Source organism: Vicugna pacos, chromosome 19 (assembly GCF_048564905.1).
Source record: "Vicugna pacos chromosome 19, VicPac4, whole genome shotgun sequence".
NCBI classification, from domain to species: Eukaryota; Metazoa; Chordata; class Mammalia; order Artiodactyla; family Camelidae; genus Vicugna; species Vicugna pacos.
This window is the reverse complement of record NC_133005.1, coordinates 18,047,753-18,061,874: the sequence shown is the minus strand read 5'-3', so window position 1 is coordinate 18,061,874 and position 14,122 is coordinate 18,047,753. Positions and strand designations below refer to the sequence as shown.

Below are 14,122 nucleotides of genomic sequence, written 5' to 3'. Positions count from 1 at the left end.
TACTGTCAGGTGCTTTATTAGGTGTCACTAAACTCCTTTGCATTCAGAATTTCCAGGGAAGTTTTTGTTTCCTTCGCTAACCCCTGCCCAGTGTGGCCTCTTACGGTTCTAGGATTTCATGACTTGTGTCCTAATGTGCAATGTTATCAACACCCACACATCCTATGTCATTTTCTCTTTCAATATTGCACTTGAGCAAAATGGAGCTTTGCTATGATGCTGCCTGTGGAGTTTAGTATTGAGAGTGAGTCCTGATAACAGGCCCTGGTACTTGTAAACCACTGTTACGTATCTGCAGTCATCCCCATTCAGTCATCAAGACCACCTTGAGTGGCAGGAAAAGACAAGTGTTCTTATTCTCATTTTACACGGGAGGAATCTGGGGCTAGTGGGTGGTGACTTGTCCAAGGCACACAACTAGGTAGAGCCAAGGTCGGGTTTAAAACTAGGTCTTCTGGTTAAAGCCAGGGCTCTTGCCAATCTACCCTGGCATCCGCAAACAGGATCCTTTTGGTAACAAAAAGGCTTTTAATAGAATCCAAATGGATACAAGTTGAATGAGATTCACTGACTTGGCCAAAGAATCTGCCTGATTTTAGGATTCATTCAAATGAGGCTTAGATCCCTAGTCTTCAAAAATAGCTATTTTTATAATGTATATACAAAGTCCATTTTTGTCCTACAATGTAGGATGTGGCAATGTGGGAAAACTTCATGGCTGCTTTGAGGCACAAAGGCCAGTGTACAGTCCAGTCTACAAACGTCTACATCTATCAGTCAGTCAGTGCAAGGCAGGCTCACGGAAAGATAGTCAGGAACGGTGTTCAAACAAAGGTCATTCTTTTCATTACCTAATAAGCGACACTTTGTGTCCAGCAGGACTCATTTACATTTTCCATTCTTTTTCTCTTCCCAGCATCCTTGAAAATGTTGTCCTTTGTTGGATTCCCATTAAGACTGGTCCCACGGCTTCCTGCAGGAAATCTTTGATCTTGGAAGGTTAAGGATATATTGGGCGAGAAGGAAGTGTAGCACCCAAGCAAGATGGAATTCAAGGTCGTGGTCAGTTGAGAGGCCAGATCTGGATTGCCATGCAGGAAGGTGCATGCAGGGAGGTGGAAATGCCCTGTCTATACTGCCACTGGACTGGGGCTTCTGGAACACTTTATATTATCTATCTTCTTTCCCTAGGGCCAAGCATAGACCTGGCTCTCAGTAGGTGCTCAGGGAATGTTTGTGGGATGAAGGGCTGATCTGGTGTGTTTTTGGTTCACAGTGGGTTCATAGCAGTGGGTGTGTGTTCAGTCTTGAGGCAGACCTGGAGAGCAATCATACTTCCAAGAGGCCTTCACAACTCACTGCCTCAGGCATTGGTTGGAAAGCTCTACCCTACATCTTTCCATTCCATCTGAAACCTCCCAGAATCCCAGGGCCTCTGAGGCCTCCTTAGCTTTGGTTTCTCTGTGTGAGTTCCAGAAGCAAATGTTCATTGTCAGTACAGAGGTGCTTGCTGGTAGCAGCACTGGTGGCCCTAAAAAGGGCTAAATATGGCTTACGGTTGAACTCAGTTGGGATTCAATATTGGTCGAAAATTATGATAGTTAATGTATTTACATCTCTTATTCTGAGTGTTACCCTTGGCTTTTGTTTCCTGAAAAAGACACTCACACACGTACCCAGATTTTGTGATGAAAATCGACCTTCTGGAAATTCGGAAGTGTTGAGGGGGACAGAACAAAAGCCTGATGGTTGTGGAAACATCCTGTCTGTCACAGTGACCGTTCACAAAGAGAGGAATGAGTGTGTGAGCTTTATTACCAAAATGAGAAAAATACTGAAAGACACCTAGTTAAAGATTATTTATAATAGAAACTCCACCTCCATTATTTCTTCTGTATAGAAGAAATGGAAGTCCCTGGGACAGGATTGTTGACTTCCTCCCTTCCCCACTCCTGGCTTAGTGTTCTTGGGCCACCTCCGTTGTCCCACCTGCCCTCCTGTCCCTGGGAAAGCAACATACCTTCTCCATGTCCCGGAGCCCCCGCTTCCTGGGTTCTCTGCATCTCAGATTCATGATTATCCTCCCCTTTGACCTTGACGTATCTGTGAACGATTTGCCTCTGTTGAAGCTCTTCTAAATATGCTCTTTAGTCATAAAAATGCCAATACAGAATCCAGCACAGGGTCTTCCCGTCACCTTCATCCTATAGTTACTGCCCCATCCTCCCTCCCCTCCTCCCTCCCTCTCCCCTGTCCTCCCCACTCCTCCCTCCATGATGAACATACAACTCCTATCCACCAGCAACTTTCCTCACACCCTGCCCGTTCCTCTGCCCTCCAGAGCCTTATTCTACCTTTACCACTGCTTTGAAACTTCTCTTGCCAAGGCTGCTGGCAACCTTGGGTGCAGCCTAACTGATATTTTTTTCAGACTGGACCTTGCTTCTTTTCCCTTCAGGTTCCTTCCATCCACCCACGCAGCATTCATCCTTTAAATATGTACTGATGCCTCTGATAAGCCAGCCGTTTGGCTGGTGTAGTGGATTTATGATGCTAAATGATTTGGTTCCTGCCCTCATGGAGTTTGTATTCTGCGGGGGGAGATGCTGCAGTAACTGTGATAAGTCCTACAGAAAAAAAAAAAAAAGGACAGAAGTCCACGTGAGTATAGGAGTTTGGAAGGTGTCCCTTTTTGGAGAAATTCTCTTTTTGGGAAGACTTGAGTTAGAAGTGGGACTTAAACCAACATGAGGAGAGGCATGTGTCAGAGTCAAAGGAACGGCACCTGTGGGCAGTCTAGGAGGGAAGGGACCATGGGGCTTCAAAGGACCGAGAAAAATAAGCAAATGAGGAGCTGGGTGGCTCAGATAATGTTGGCAGGATGGCGGAGGTGGGGCCGAGGGGTTGCTTATATATTGCTTATGCCACTGCAAGATTTTATCATGAAGTTAATGGGAAGCCATTAAGGCTGTGTTTCTCAATCTCGATACTGTTGACATTTGGGGCCAGATAATTCTTCGTTGTGAGGGTTGGCCTGTGCGTCGTAGGATCCTGGCCTCTACCTACGACGTGCTGGTAGCAAGACCCCCAGTGTGACAACCAAAATTATTTCTGGACATCGCCAGCATTCAGAACCACTGATTAAAGTTTAAACCCCTGATTTAAATCTTAACTGATTTTGAATTATCCGGCCACTGCATGTGCATGCATGAGTGCATACGCACACATACTCACACACACGCACACACACACGCGTGGCCAGGAGGCCCAAGAAAAGATGTTCAACAGCATTAGTCTTTAGTGGTCAGGGAAATGCATATTAAAACCACAGTGAGAGGCCACTTTGCATTCCCCGGACCTAGATCGTACCGAAATGATCAGTTGACTCATCGGATGCCTCCGGTGAACAAGGAGCACCTTGGAGGAGGGGGATCTGGACTTCCATTTGAATCCCTGGTGCATGCCTGAAGTCCCTTGGATAGTATTTGAAGCAATAAGCTTCCAGCTTTTCCCTGTATTTTGTTACAAGAGATTTTTATACGTGTCAGTGAAAGGCAAATATCTTATGGTGCCTGCGTCCACTGCTTTCATCCTCCATCCTGGACCTTCTTACCTCTTGCGCTTTCTTTTACTCGGGGACATTTCAGACGGGACAGACTCCAGGAAGAAAGTTCCCGCCAAAGCTGATGCGCGTGGACGTTTTCCTTCGTGGGTCCTGATCTCACGCTCTGGCACCCAAGGCTACCTTTATTGCGTGTGCTTTTTTGTTTTCTCCGTGGTCTGGGCTGTGTTGCTGACGTTGAGCATCACGTCTGATTTTCTGTGACCCTTAGAATTCCTTTTCCCTTCGTGGCTGTTTCCCCCCAACATAGCTTTGCTGTGTTTCGCTCTTTTCCTGATGCGAGTCTCCAGCAGTCCCTGTGGAACACGGCTTGCGCTTTTCCCTTGTTGACTCTGTGACGTTGATTGGTTTCGAAGTGCGCATCTCTTGCCAGGTGTGCTCTTCTGTTCACCAGCAGGAGCACATCGAGTCACTGTGGAGTCAGGATTGTGGTCCACTGGGGCCAGTAGACTTTCTGACCGTGGTGCTGAGGGATGTGCTGGGATCTGTGGGCTGGTCCTCGACACTAGCCTTTAGGTGTAGCATTGTAACTTGTACCCGTTTTCTAGGGTGTCCACAGCAAAGCAGGATGGACCGAAGTTCTTAAACAACACACATGTATTTTCTCTCAGTTTCGGAGGCTGCAAGTCTGAGATCAAGGAGTTGGTGGACTTGTCCCTTCTGGGGACCATGAAGGAAGAGTCTACTCGAGGTCTCTCTCCTGAGCTTGGAGGTGGCTGACTTCTCCCCATGTTGTCATGTCACCTTCCCTCTATCTGTGTTCAAATGTCCCCTTTTTATACGGACACCAGTTGTATTGAATTAGGGCCCGTCCTTACGACATCCTTTTAATTTAAACACCTCTGTAAGGATTGTCTCCAGGTAGGGTGGCAATTTGAAGTACTGGGGTTAGAACTCGAACATAAGAACTTGGGGGGAAGACACAGGTAAGCTCATTGCACACCAGACCCTGGTAAAGCAGAGAGCCCGGAGAGTAGCAACGTATTGGCTCTATTCAGATATTTGAAGAGTTGACACTGGAGAAGCAACTGGATTTATTTTTGTATCACTTAGATGTTAAAACTAAATAGTAGCTGACAGGGTGGGTATAGCTGAGTGTGTGCCTAGCATGCACAAGGTCCTGGGTTCAATCCCCAATACCTCCATTTAAAAAATTAAATAAATAAACCTAATTACCTTGCCCCTCTGAATAGTTAATCCCCCGCACCAAACAAACAAATAAAAACCTAGATTATGGTAGCTGTATATATGGAAAAATCCCAAAACTTTCCAACTAGCTATCTGACCAAATTTGCTTTCTGAAAAAGCTTTTCCTGTTAAGGAGAAAACTTATTTTCTCGTGATGGTTTACAGCTTTACTGCCCAGTAGAAATATAAATGAGCCACATTGGAAGTTTTAAATTTTCTAGTAGCCACATGAAAACAAGTAAAAAGGAACAGGTGGAATTGATTTTAACAATATAATTTATTTAACCCAATATAACGATCAATATCAACCTGTATTTACGAGCTATTTTACATTCTTGTTTTCCTTCCCAGTCTTGCAAACCTAATAGCACATCTTAGCCAAACTAGCCACATTTCAAGGGCTCCGTGGCCTCAGATGAGCTCATATTTAGAGGTGCAGGTAGACAGCGTGTCTTTTCAATCAGGACCAAATCATCTCCAAGGAAATGAAAAATGGTTCTGAGGGACGAAGAAAATCTTACTCCTTAATTTTTGTTTTGTATAAAGCCCAGATATACATGCAGCATATGAATGAGATATCCAGACCATCTGTGATGTTAAAGTTTCATGGGGGATGATTAGGAAAATAAATACCTAAAAAAGCACCTTAGCAGGTCAGTAATGAAGAAGCGTTGAGCAACACTGGTGAAGAGTATGTACTTGAGGTTTAATTTCGGTGCTTCCCTTACCAGCTTAGCTTCCCTTGTCCTTCCTCGGACAAGTTATTCAACCTAAGCTTTAGTCTATTTGTCTGTAAAATGGGGACAGTAGTAGTGTTACCTCTTAAAATATTATAAATATTAAAGGGGAAAATCCACTTAAAGTTCATATTGCAGTGATGGGCTCAGAACAGACGTTCAGGATGTACCCATTATTATTCCATTAGGGAGTTTTGTAAAGAATATTCTGGTTTTGGGAGGGAGTTTGGACTGCTCTGTCATTTCCTCCCACTTTCTTTAGGACTTTCTTTTTTTCCTTCTTTCTTGTTAAAGTATAATTGATATACAATCTTATATTAGTTCAAGGTGTGCAACATATTGTTTCAATAGTTTTATAGATTATACTCCAAGGTAGATCATTTATTTCATAGTGATTTATTTTCACATTTCATCTTTTTTATTGAGATGTCATTGCCAGAGAACATTACATTAGGATGTATTTTTGATTTATATCAGCACATTGATTAACATATCATTGTGATAAAGAAGTTACAGGACTTTGTAATGTTCATGTGGATTCCGGTGACTCTTTTTCTTGCCGAAATGTCTCTCATTCTTTTGGCTGTTGACGGTTTATGAAGGTCAAAGGAACTTGACTGTCCTTTATTTGACCTAAAAACTTTTGAGGGATTTATGTAAGTTGTAAAACAGCAGCTTACATCATTATGTTAGTCTTTACTTTTGATGAGACTGGGATGAGCATAAAATGGTTTCTAACAACTAAAGAGGAGTAAATAGAGATTTACTGCACATTATCCACAGTTACTCACTTAAAGACAGGTGTGTTTATTAGTGTTCTTCTTTTGGAGGTGGATATTTGTAGGAAAAAATACCTTATAACTTTAAATAAGCAATTTAAATAAGCAAATTGAAGTTGAATTCCTAGTTAGAAGCAAGGCACATTAAGACACAGGGATGTCTACATTTTAAGCTCATTGGTGCTCCTGGGCGTTTACAGCATCATATTTCTGATCCAAAGTCTCACCTGTCATAGGCCTGTGTTAGTGGATCTAAGTCTGGTTTCTGGACCAGAAGCAGCAGCATCACTGAACGCTTATAAGAAACGCAGGTCCTCAGACTCCATCCCAGATCTACTAAGTGAGAAACTCTGGGGAAATGGCTTAGCAGCCTGCATTTTAACAAATCCTTCCTGTAAATCTGACGCACCCAAAAGTTTGGCAACCAGTATCTTATGGAATACATATCTCATAGATGTTGATGGAGAGAGAAAGAGTAAAAACATAGGCCTTCTGAGAGTTGTCTCCATTATTCTGCAGTAAAATGCTGCAAGAGTTACAGCTCATCTGCAGTTGCCTCGGAAATGAAGGGTGACCATATATTTCAAACTTCAAACCAGAGCATATGTTCTGACAATTAAGAGTCCTTAACCCTGGGTTGAGCAGCTCCTTTGGTGTGGGGCGCAGATAGACACTTGCAGCTGTGTGGGAGGTGGGGAAAAAGCAGGTGGAATCAAAAATGGATATTCACGTATTTCTGGGTCAGATCCTGCCTTACATGGCAAGAATGCCAAGTTCCAGCTGATCTTGGAATGTTCGAGGTGATTATGGAGGAAGCGGGCAGGGAGCCGAGATAAATGAGCGTTTAGCAGAAGTACTCTGGCCGGAAGATTGGGGTCAAGAAAATATTGAACAAAGGAGCTTTATTTTTGAAGGAGGAGCAGGAATAAGCTAGAAATAGCAGTACTGAAACAACAAGGCAGCCTAACACAATATTTCAAAATATGAATTTGAGCAGTTTTGCTCTGCTAACTTCAAATACTTGACTGACTGGGATCCTTGCATTGAATAGCCACCAAGATTTTGATCACACTCTTGTCCGATGCTCTTGTCAGACACTCTGATAAGAAAAGGAACTGACCTGAAAATGATCAGTTACACCTACAGGTGAATTCCAAATTTACCTGGAAGTGGGGATGTGTATTCTGTTGAGCCTGTTGGAAATTTTTATTTCGCCCACCTCCAAAAGAGTAGGTGATGAAACAAAACAGAAAATATTTGTATGATTTATTGGAAATATTGCCCTGAACTTTTTTTGCCTTTAATCTCATAGGAGAAGCTTAAAATATTTTTTAAAAAATTATTCTTTCATTATCACATCAAATTTATTTCTGAATGTCTTTTTTTTTGACATTTAAAAATAATTTTGGAATTTTAAAATTCCAGCTGAAGTTCTATGCAACGGCACAAGTCTCGTGAAAGATATTTTCAAACTGCATGTTAAGTATGAATCTTACAACTATCAGGATAAAACAGAATGGCAGTTCCTGAAAAAAATTAAATATAGAGCTGTCATATGATCCAGTTTTTCCACTTCTGGGTATATACGGAAAAACACTGAAAGCAGGGACTCAGATATTTGTAGACCCATGTTCATAGCGGCATTACTCACAATAGCCAGAAGGTGGAAACAACCCAGGTGTCCATGGATGGATGAATGGATAAACAAAATGATACACACATATAATTGAATATTATTCAGTCTTAAAAAGGAAGGAAATTTTTGACATATCCTCCAACAGGGAATGAACCTTGAGCGCATTATGCTGACTGAAGTCAACCAGACACAAAAGGACAAATGCTGTACAATTCTACTCATATGAGGTACCAAAGAATAGTCAGATTCATAGACACCGAAAGTAGAATGGTGACTGTCAGGGCCTTGGGGGAGAGAGAATGGTGAGTTAGTTTTAAATGAGTGTGGAGTTTCAGTTGGGGAAGATGAAAAATTCTGGAGATGGGTGCTGGTGATGGTTGCATGGCAATGTGAAAGTACTTAACACCAATGAACTCTGCACTTAAAAATGGTACATGTTATGTTATATATATGTACCATCATGCAAAAGAATGCCATGATAAACTTTCATTTAATATTTTAGTAAATCTGCTTTCAAACACAGTCCACTGTAACAATAATCAACTCTTTTATGTGCCAAGAATTGGTCCAGGTCCTTTACACAAATTATTCTATTTAATTTTCACAAAAGCTCTCTGAGGTAGGCATTATTGGTATTTTTTTATTATTATTATTGTTATTTATTATTATTGTTATTTATTATTATTATTATTATTATTATTATTATTATTATTATTATTATTATTTTTCCACTTGTGGCTGTGTAAAATGAGGCACCCAGAGGGGACAGGCAGAGAGGTGAGCCCACGGGGCTGGCCTCCAGAGCCTGGCTCTCATAATGAAACTTACCTTGTGCACAAATGCCATGGATCTGCTCTACCCACCACGAAGACAATCCCAAATTCCAAAATTATCTCTGCAAGTTATACATTTGTTGCAGGTCTTTTTGATTAAGTAGAGGATATGACATCCCCTAGTTATCATGTGAATGATAAAGTTGAAATAAACTATTTATGTCTTGTTGAGAAATGCAATTCTTGCAGACGCCCAAGTGTTTCAGTATAAAAGTCCATATTCCGGTGACATGTGTTTTCTTGTACAGATGGTAAGCCTTTCTGAAAATTGCCAGAAGAAAAGAACACATATTTTAGAAATGTTTAATGTTGTAATTACAATGCAGGCAGTTTTTGCTTGATAATGTGCATGCTTTAAACTCAGAAGACTATTTATCTATGATGTTTTGTTTTATCATGTGAAATTTAAATTTGCAACAATTTTGTGTATTTCTTTCCAAATATGTAGAAGACAGCCTTATTTACTGTTACCTTGGAAACAGCATGGCCTAAATACTGTGTTTGCTCTCTTTAGTACATTTCAAAATCATTTTATAGAGCAAATGTAATTTAAAATAATGTCCTCAAAGTGTGGATTTTATTTAACTTTAATCATATAAAATATGAAATGATGTTCAGTGTTAAAATTATTTGGAAAACTAAATATAGCTTTTTAATAAGAAGCATGCCAGTGCCTTTAAAAACTTATCTTAATCAATACATACATGCATTACTGGCCTTTTCCTTTATAAATAATGTCCCAATAGTCTCATTGTTAGTAAAGTACCTCAGTTACATAATTAATAATCCTACGATGTTAAAGATACCGTATTTAATTTTTTTTTTTTGAAATCTCTATTAACAAGTGTTGATTTTGGAGGAACTCTTTTAACAATAATTACTTACTGAGTAAGTCCCAGACAGGACTTTCTGGGGTGGCGTATGTTAATACACGTGTATTTTCTTACGTTTGTAGGACTCCACTCTTGTTACTCCAATTATTTTGAGGACTGACCCTCACGGATTTTTCTTTTACTGGACAGATCAAAACAAGGTAAGAAATGAGATAAATCTTTCTTACGTTTTCCAGCTAGTTGCCGAGTTGCAGAGTATTTCTCTTTCGATCCATTTCATGGATGACTCTTTGTAATTTATTTAAAGCCTCTACTTAAAAAGAATATCTAAGGTGGAAATGTGTTGGGATTTTCCAAGGACTGTAGTCTGAAATATTAGATGTGCTAAACCCTAGAACAATTGGCATTTTTCAGGACAAGAGCATAGAACTGTGAATACATTTGTAGAAGGAAGTTAGCCAGTATTACTGATGTAAGTCGCCCTTCCAAATCTGCCCATAAAGAATGAAGAAAAAGAATGAGATGGTCACTTTTGACCCTGGTGACTCTAACGCTGGTCTTGCCTTTCTCTTCCTTCTCCCATTTGCTGCTTATGAAGGGTTCTCCCACCTCAGCAGGAATTTGGTCCTAATAATTTGGAAAATCAGGAATAAGATATCCTTGAGCCTCTACCTTCACTTTTTCAGGAATTTCTTCCCATTTTTAATTTTCGGTCCACCATATCGTGAATGTAGAATCTCATTTATTAGGAAACCAGTTGAGATGATTCCAAATTGAATTATTAAAAAGTAGAATGTCTGCAAATCATAAGATTTATTTGGAGTTTAACTGGCAGTTAGACAAGAATGTTCATTGAAAGTGATTATTATTTCAGTAGACATGGCTACGGTTCTGCCCTTGAACCTACAAGGCCACAGACCATGGAATACTTTGGTCCTATGATTTCTGATGTTTGGAAAGATGGGATAGGTTTTATTGGGAGTCCTAACTCCATACTGAAACCAATAAAATACCTGGCACCGAACTGTGAGGTGCTATTAGCCTCTTCACATCCCAAGTTACGTCCCAATGTCCAAGGTTACTGGTGTTTGTCAGCCTCATCTCTGCCTTTCAAGGCAGCCTGGATTTCCCCAGTGAGAATGACATGGAAACTGCTCTGTGCTGTGACATGTCTGGGGTCAGGGTGCAGCCTGGGGAAACTCTTAGGGTGCTGGAAAGTAATGTCTGGCCCCCCGAGCCAGTCCTGAATGGGTCTCTTGACATGTCCAAAAGGCAGGTTTTAGCTTGGTGACACTGGAGTCACTTTCTGAATATGGGTGCCCTGCCGTCATCTCTGGCCACAGACGTGGGACCAAACCACAGACCCCAAGCGAATGTCAGAAAATGTGTTTGAGTTAGACTTCATACTTCATGTTTATTACTGGGTGTGTTAAATCACTTTGGCTTTGACATTCAGTTTGGTTTCCTGCTGTTATGTATAAAACAATGACTTGAAAGAGGTCTTTAAATTTTTTTTCCTCCTAGAGGCTATTTTTAGAACTGTTGAAGCTATATTCATGAAAGATATATTTATAATGCCTAGAGCATTTTTAAAGGTTGGGTATTTGTACGAGAGACTAAACTGTCAGTTTGATTTTTCAGCTTGTAAATCAGGCTTCTATAAAAGCAACAGAAAGTATTTTGGGCTTTTTTAATAATTCATAGCAACTCAGTTAAGCTCCCCTCTAAGACCAATGATAAATATTTCTTTGCTTAAAGAAAGAGAAAGTGTGTAGGACCAAAGGGTCTTTAATGCACCTTTATTGTTCTGTGAACCCAGTATTTTGACACATGCTTATTTTCAAATGTAGGAAAATCTCTTTCAATTTTTTGTACTAACCATTTTCTCTTGGTTATAATGCTGTTTATGACCAATTGAAAGAAATAATGTGGTAGCAATACTTCTGTCTCTTTATTCCTTTTCTTTTCATGGACATTAATCTTGCAGTTCTAGCCAAGAGCTGGTAATTTCATTGTTCACTTTTTAAGTCATCGGTCAGTCATATATCAGCATTTGGAGGTTGATTTTTTTAGTTAATGATCATATTATCAGTATCTGAAAGATGAGAGGATTGAAGAAAAAAATTAAACTTTCCATGATTCCAAGTTTGTCATTGTCTTCTGGCTCCAAGGCCAGTCCTGGAGCCAGAAAGCATAAGGAATCCACTTCAAGGAGATGGACCCCCTGTACGTGAGTTGTTAGTGTGAATGTATGTGAGGCGAGATCATACCCACGAGTGAGGGGTGGCCAGCCAAGCTTTTAGTCCAAGTTGTGGCGTCAGATCCTTTGAAGGGATGGGCTGAAGACTGCAATCATGTCACTCAGAGGCCCACTTTCTGTAAAATATTTTATCTGACAGTTAATCTCAGTGATGTGAATCTATCACATGTACTATAGAGATTATGTCTCAGAGAAAAAAAAAATATGATGCTTTTCAGTGTATATCCCTTGACTTCCCCCGCCCCTGGTGTTCCCCGCTGTTCGGAAGCTGGCATTGGTGCCTGCTGTCATGGGCCTCTGTTCTCCATGGAGCTTCTTCTTTTGTCTTTGACCCTGTTTCTCCTTTGTCCGCAAAGCCTGTGCCAAAGTGCTTTGATTAGTAATCACTGGAAGAGCCTGGTCGGCTTAGAGGTGAGCTGAGTGGCTTCAGAAGCTCTTGGTAAAGAATAAAGAATATTGTTCCAAGATCCTTCTTTTTACAGTACTGGAGGGGAAGCCTCACTTTTACAGTGTCTGTCCATGTCTTCTCTCTTGTCGTGGCCACGTTGTACCACGTGGACCAGATCCACCAATTTCAAGCCGCTGGTTTTCCTCTCTGTGAACATAGACACGCTTCCTTCTGTAACCCCTCCTTTGATTTGTCCCCGTAGAAATGACAGATGGCAAAGCAGACAGACAGCCCAGGTGATAGACTGAGGAACTGAAAACCAGAGCTGGCGAGTGATTTTTAGGTAGGAGAAATGTGCTTTGGGGTTGGTGGGAGCAGATACCTATGAACATCATCTTAAGGGATACACGTTCATGCTTTGCACCAGCCCTGGGCTTATTTCAATCATTCTTTCCCTTGTCGGCTCTGTAAATCTTATTGACTGTAATTAGCAAAACCGAGTTTCTGAATATGACTGTTTTTAAGCCTGGTTGTTTTTCTTATGTCAGTGAGTGTTCTGTAAGGAGGCTCAGTTTATTTGTCATCCTGGGTGAGAAGGGGCTTCTGCCCAGCCTGAGTATTTAAGAGGTTGCCTGCATGAGGCCATGATTTTTTCCTTTGGAGCTATGCCCTCTTGGGACCAGAAACCAACATGGGAAGTGTCAGCCAGGAAAACCCATGTGAACTGCAAGAATGTCTATCACAACTTTGAAAGTAAAGCTAAAGAAGGAAAAAGGGTCAGTGTGAAAGGCTAACAGAAACCTATCCTGCTGGAATATGAAACAAAGTAGACCTTTGCCTGGCAACCCGATGCCCTGCTTCTGCACCAGGGCTGCTGTAAAAGTAAAACTAGTCACGACTAGTTCAGATCCAGGAAGTTCAATATAGTTCAGTAAACTTTTTCCTTGTATCCGTATACCAGGAGCTTGGGGTGGGGAGGAAAGGGGAAGACATAATTAAAAAAGGAATGGGAGGAAAAATACACATTTCAAATGGAGGACTTCTATTAATATTACTGTATCTTTTTACATTACAGATATGATTAATCTGTGATTTTGTGGATAATATACAAATAGATTCTCTTTATAAGAGAGTAAAGAATTCTCAATGTCTTTAATCAGTCCCTACCATTGACCTCAGTCCCAGTCTCGCTCCAGAGTCAACTGCTGGTGAGAGCTTCATGGTACCTTTCCAGGGCTCACTCTCTCTCGCTCTCTCTCTTTTTTTTGAAAAAAATTAATACATTAATCAAAAGATTAAATATATTTTAATATATTTATTTGAAAACCAAGTTGTATGAAAGAGCACACTGAAGAGTCTCTCTGTAATGAATCTGTGCATGTGTTAACTATGGGAATATTTCATTTTGTTTCATTAATATCCATTGGCACCCTAGATAACATCATACTACTTTTCACTGTTCCACAACCTTGCTTTTCCCTTTATAGTATAGCTTACAGGATTTTTCATGTAAGTACACACCTCTACCTTATTCTTTTAAATTGTTCTATCACAGCCCATGGAGCGGATTGCTAAATTTTATTCAACAATAAAGAATTCTCATTGATAGATGCGTGGTATGTGTCTGATTCCAGTTTTGGGCATCAGAAAATAATCCTCTACTACAGAATAGTAGTCAGCCTTGTGTGTCCCTCTCTGAGTATATGGGTCAGGCGTCCCTGAGGTGAATTTTCAGAAGTACAGTTGCTGATTGAAGGCTATACATATCCTAAATTTTAGTTAATGGTTGTGTCATTTTATAACTCTGCCAGTCTTGTCTGAGAGGAACTGTTTCCTCAATCTTCAC

The 14,122-nt window shown here is 40.7% G+C and overlaps 1 protein-coding gene across 2 annotated transcripts in view; it reads left to right on the top strand.

Moving 5' to 3' along the window:
- The window catches only part of PLCB1 (phospholipase C beta 1), a 638,677-nt gene that overhangs the window by 8,099 nt on the left and 616,456 nt on the right, over window positions 1-14,122 (top strand). For both annotated transcript variants that reach the window (XM_072943830.1, XM_072943831.1), the window contains exon 2: window positions 9,751-9,828. In XM_072943830.1, coding sequence (XP_072799931.1) covers window positions 9,751-9,828 — 78 coding nt within the window. The remainder of the gene's footprint in view (window positions 1-9,750; window positions 9,829-14,122) is intronic.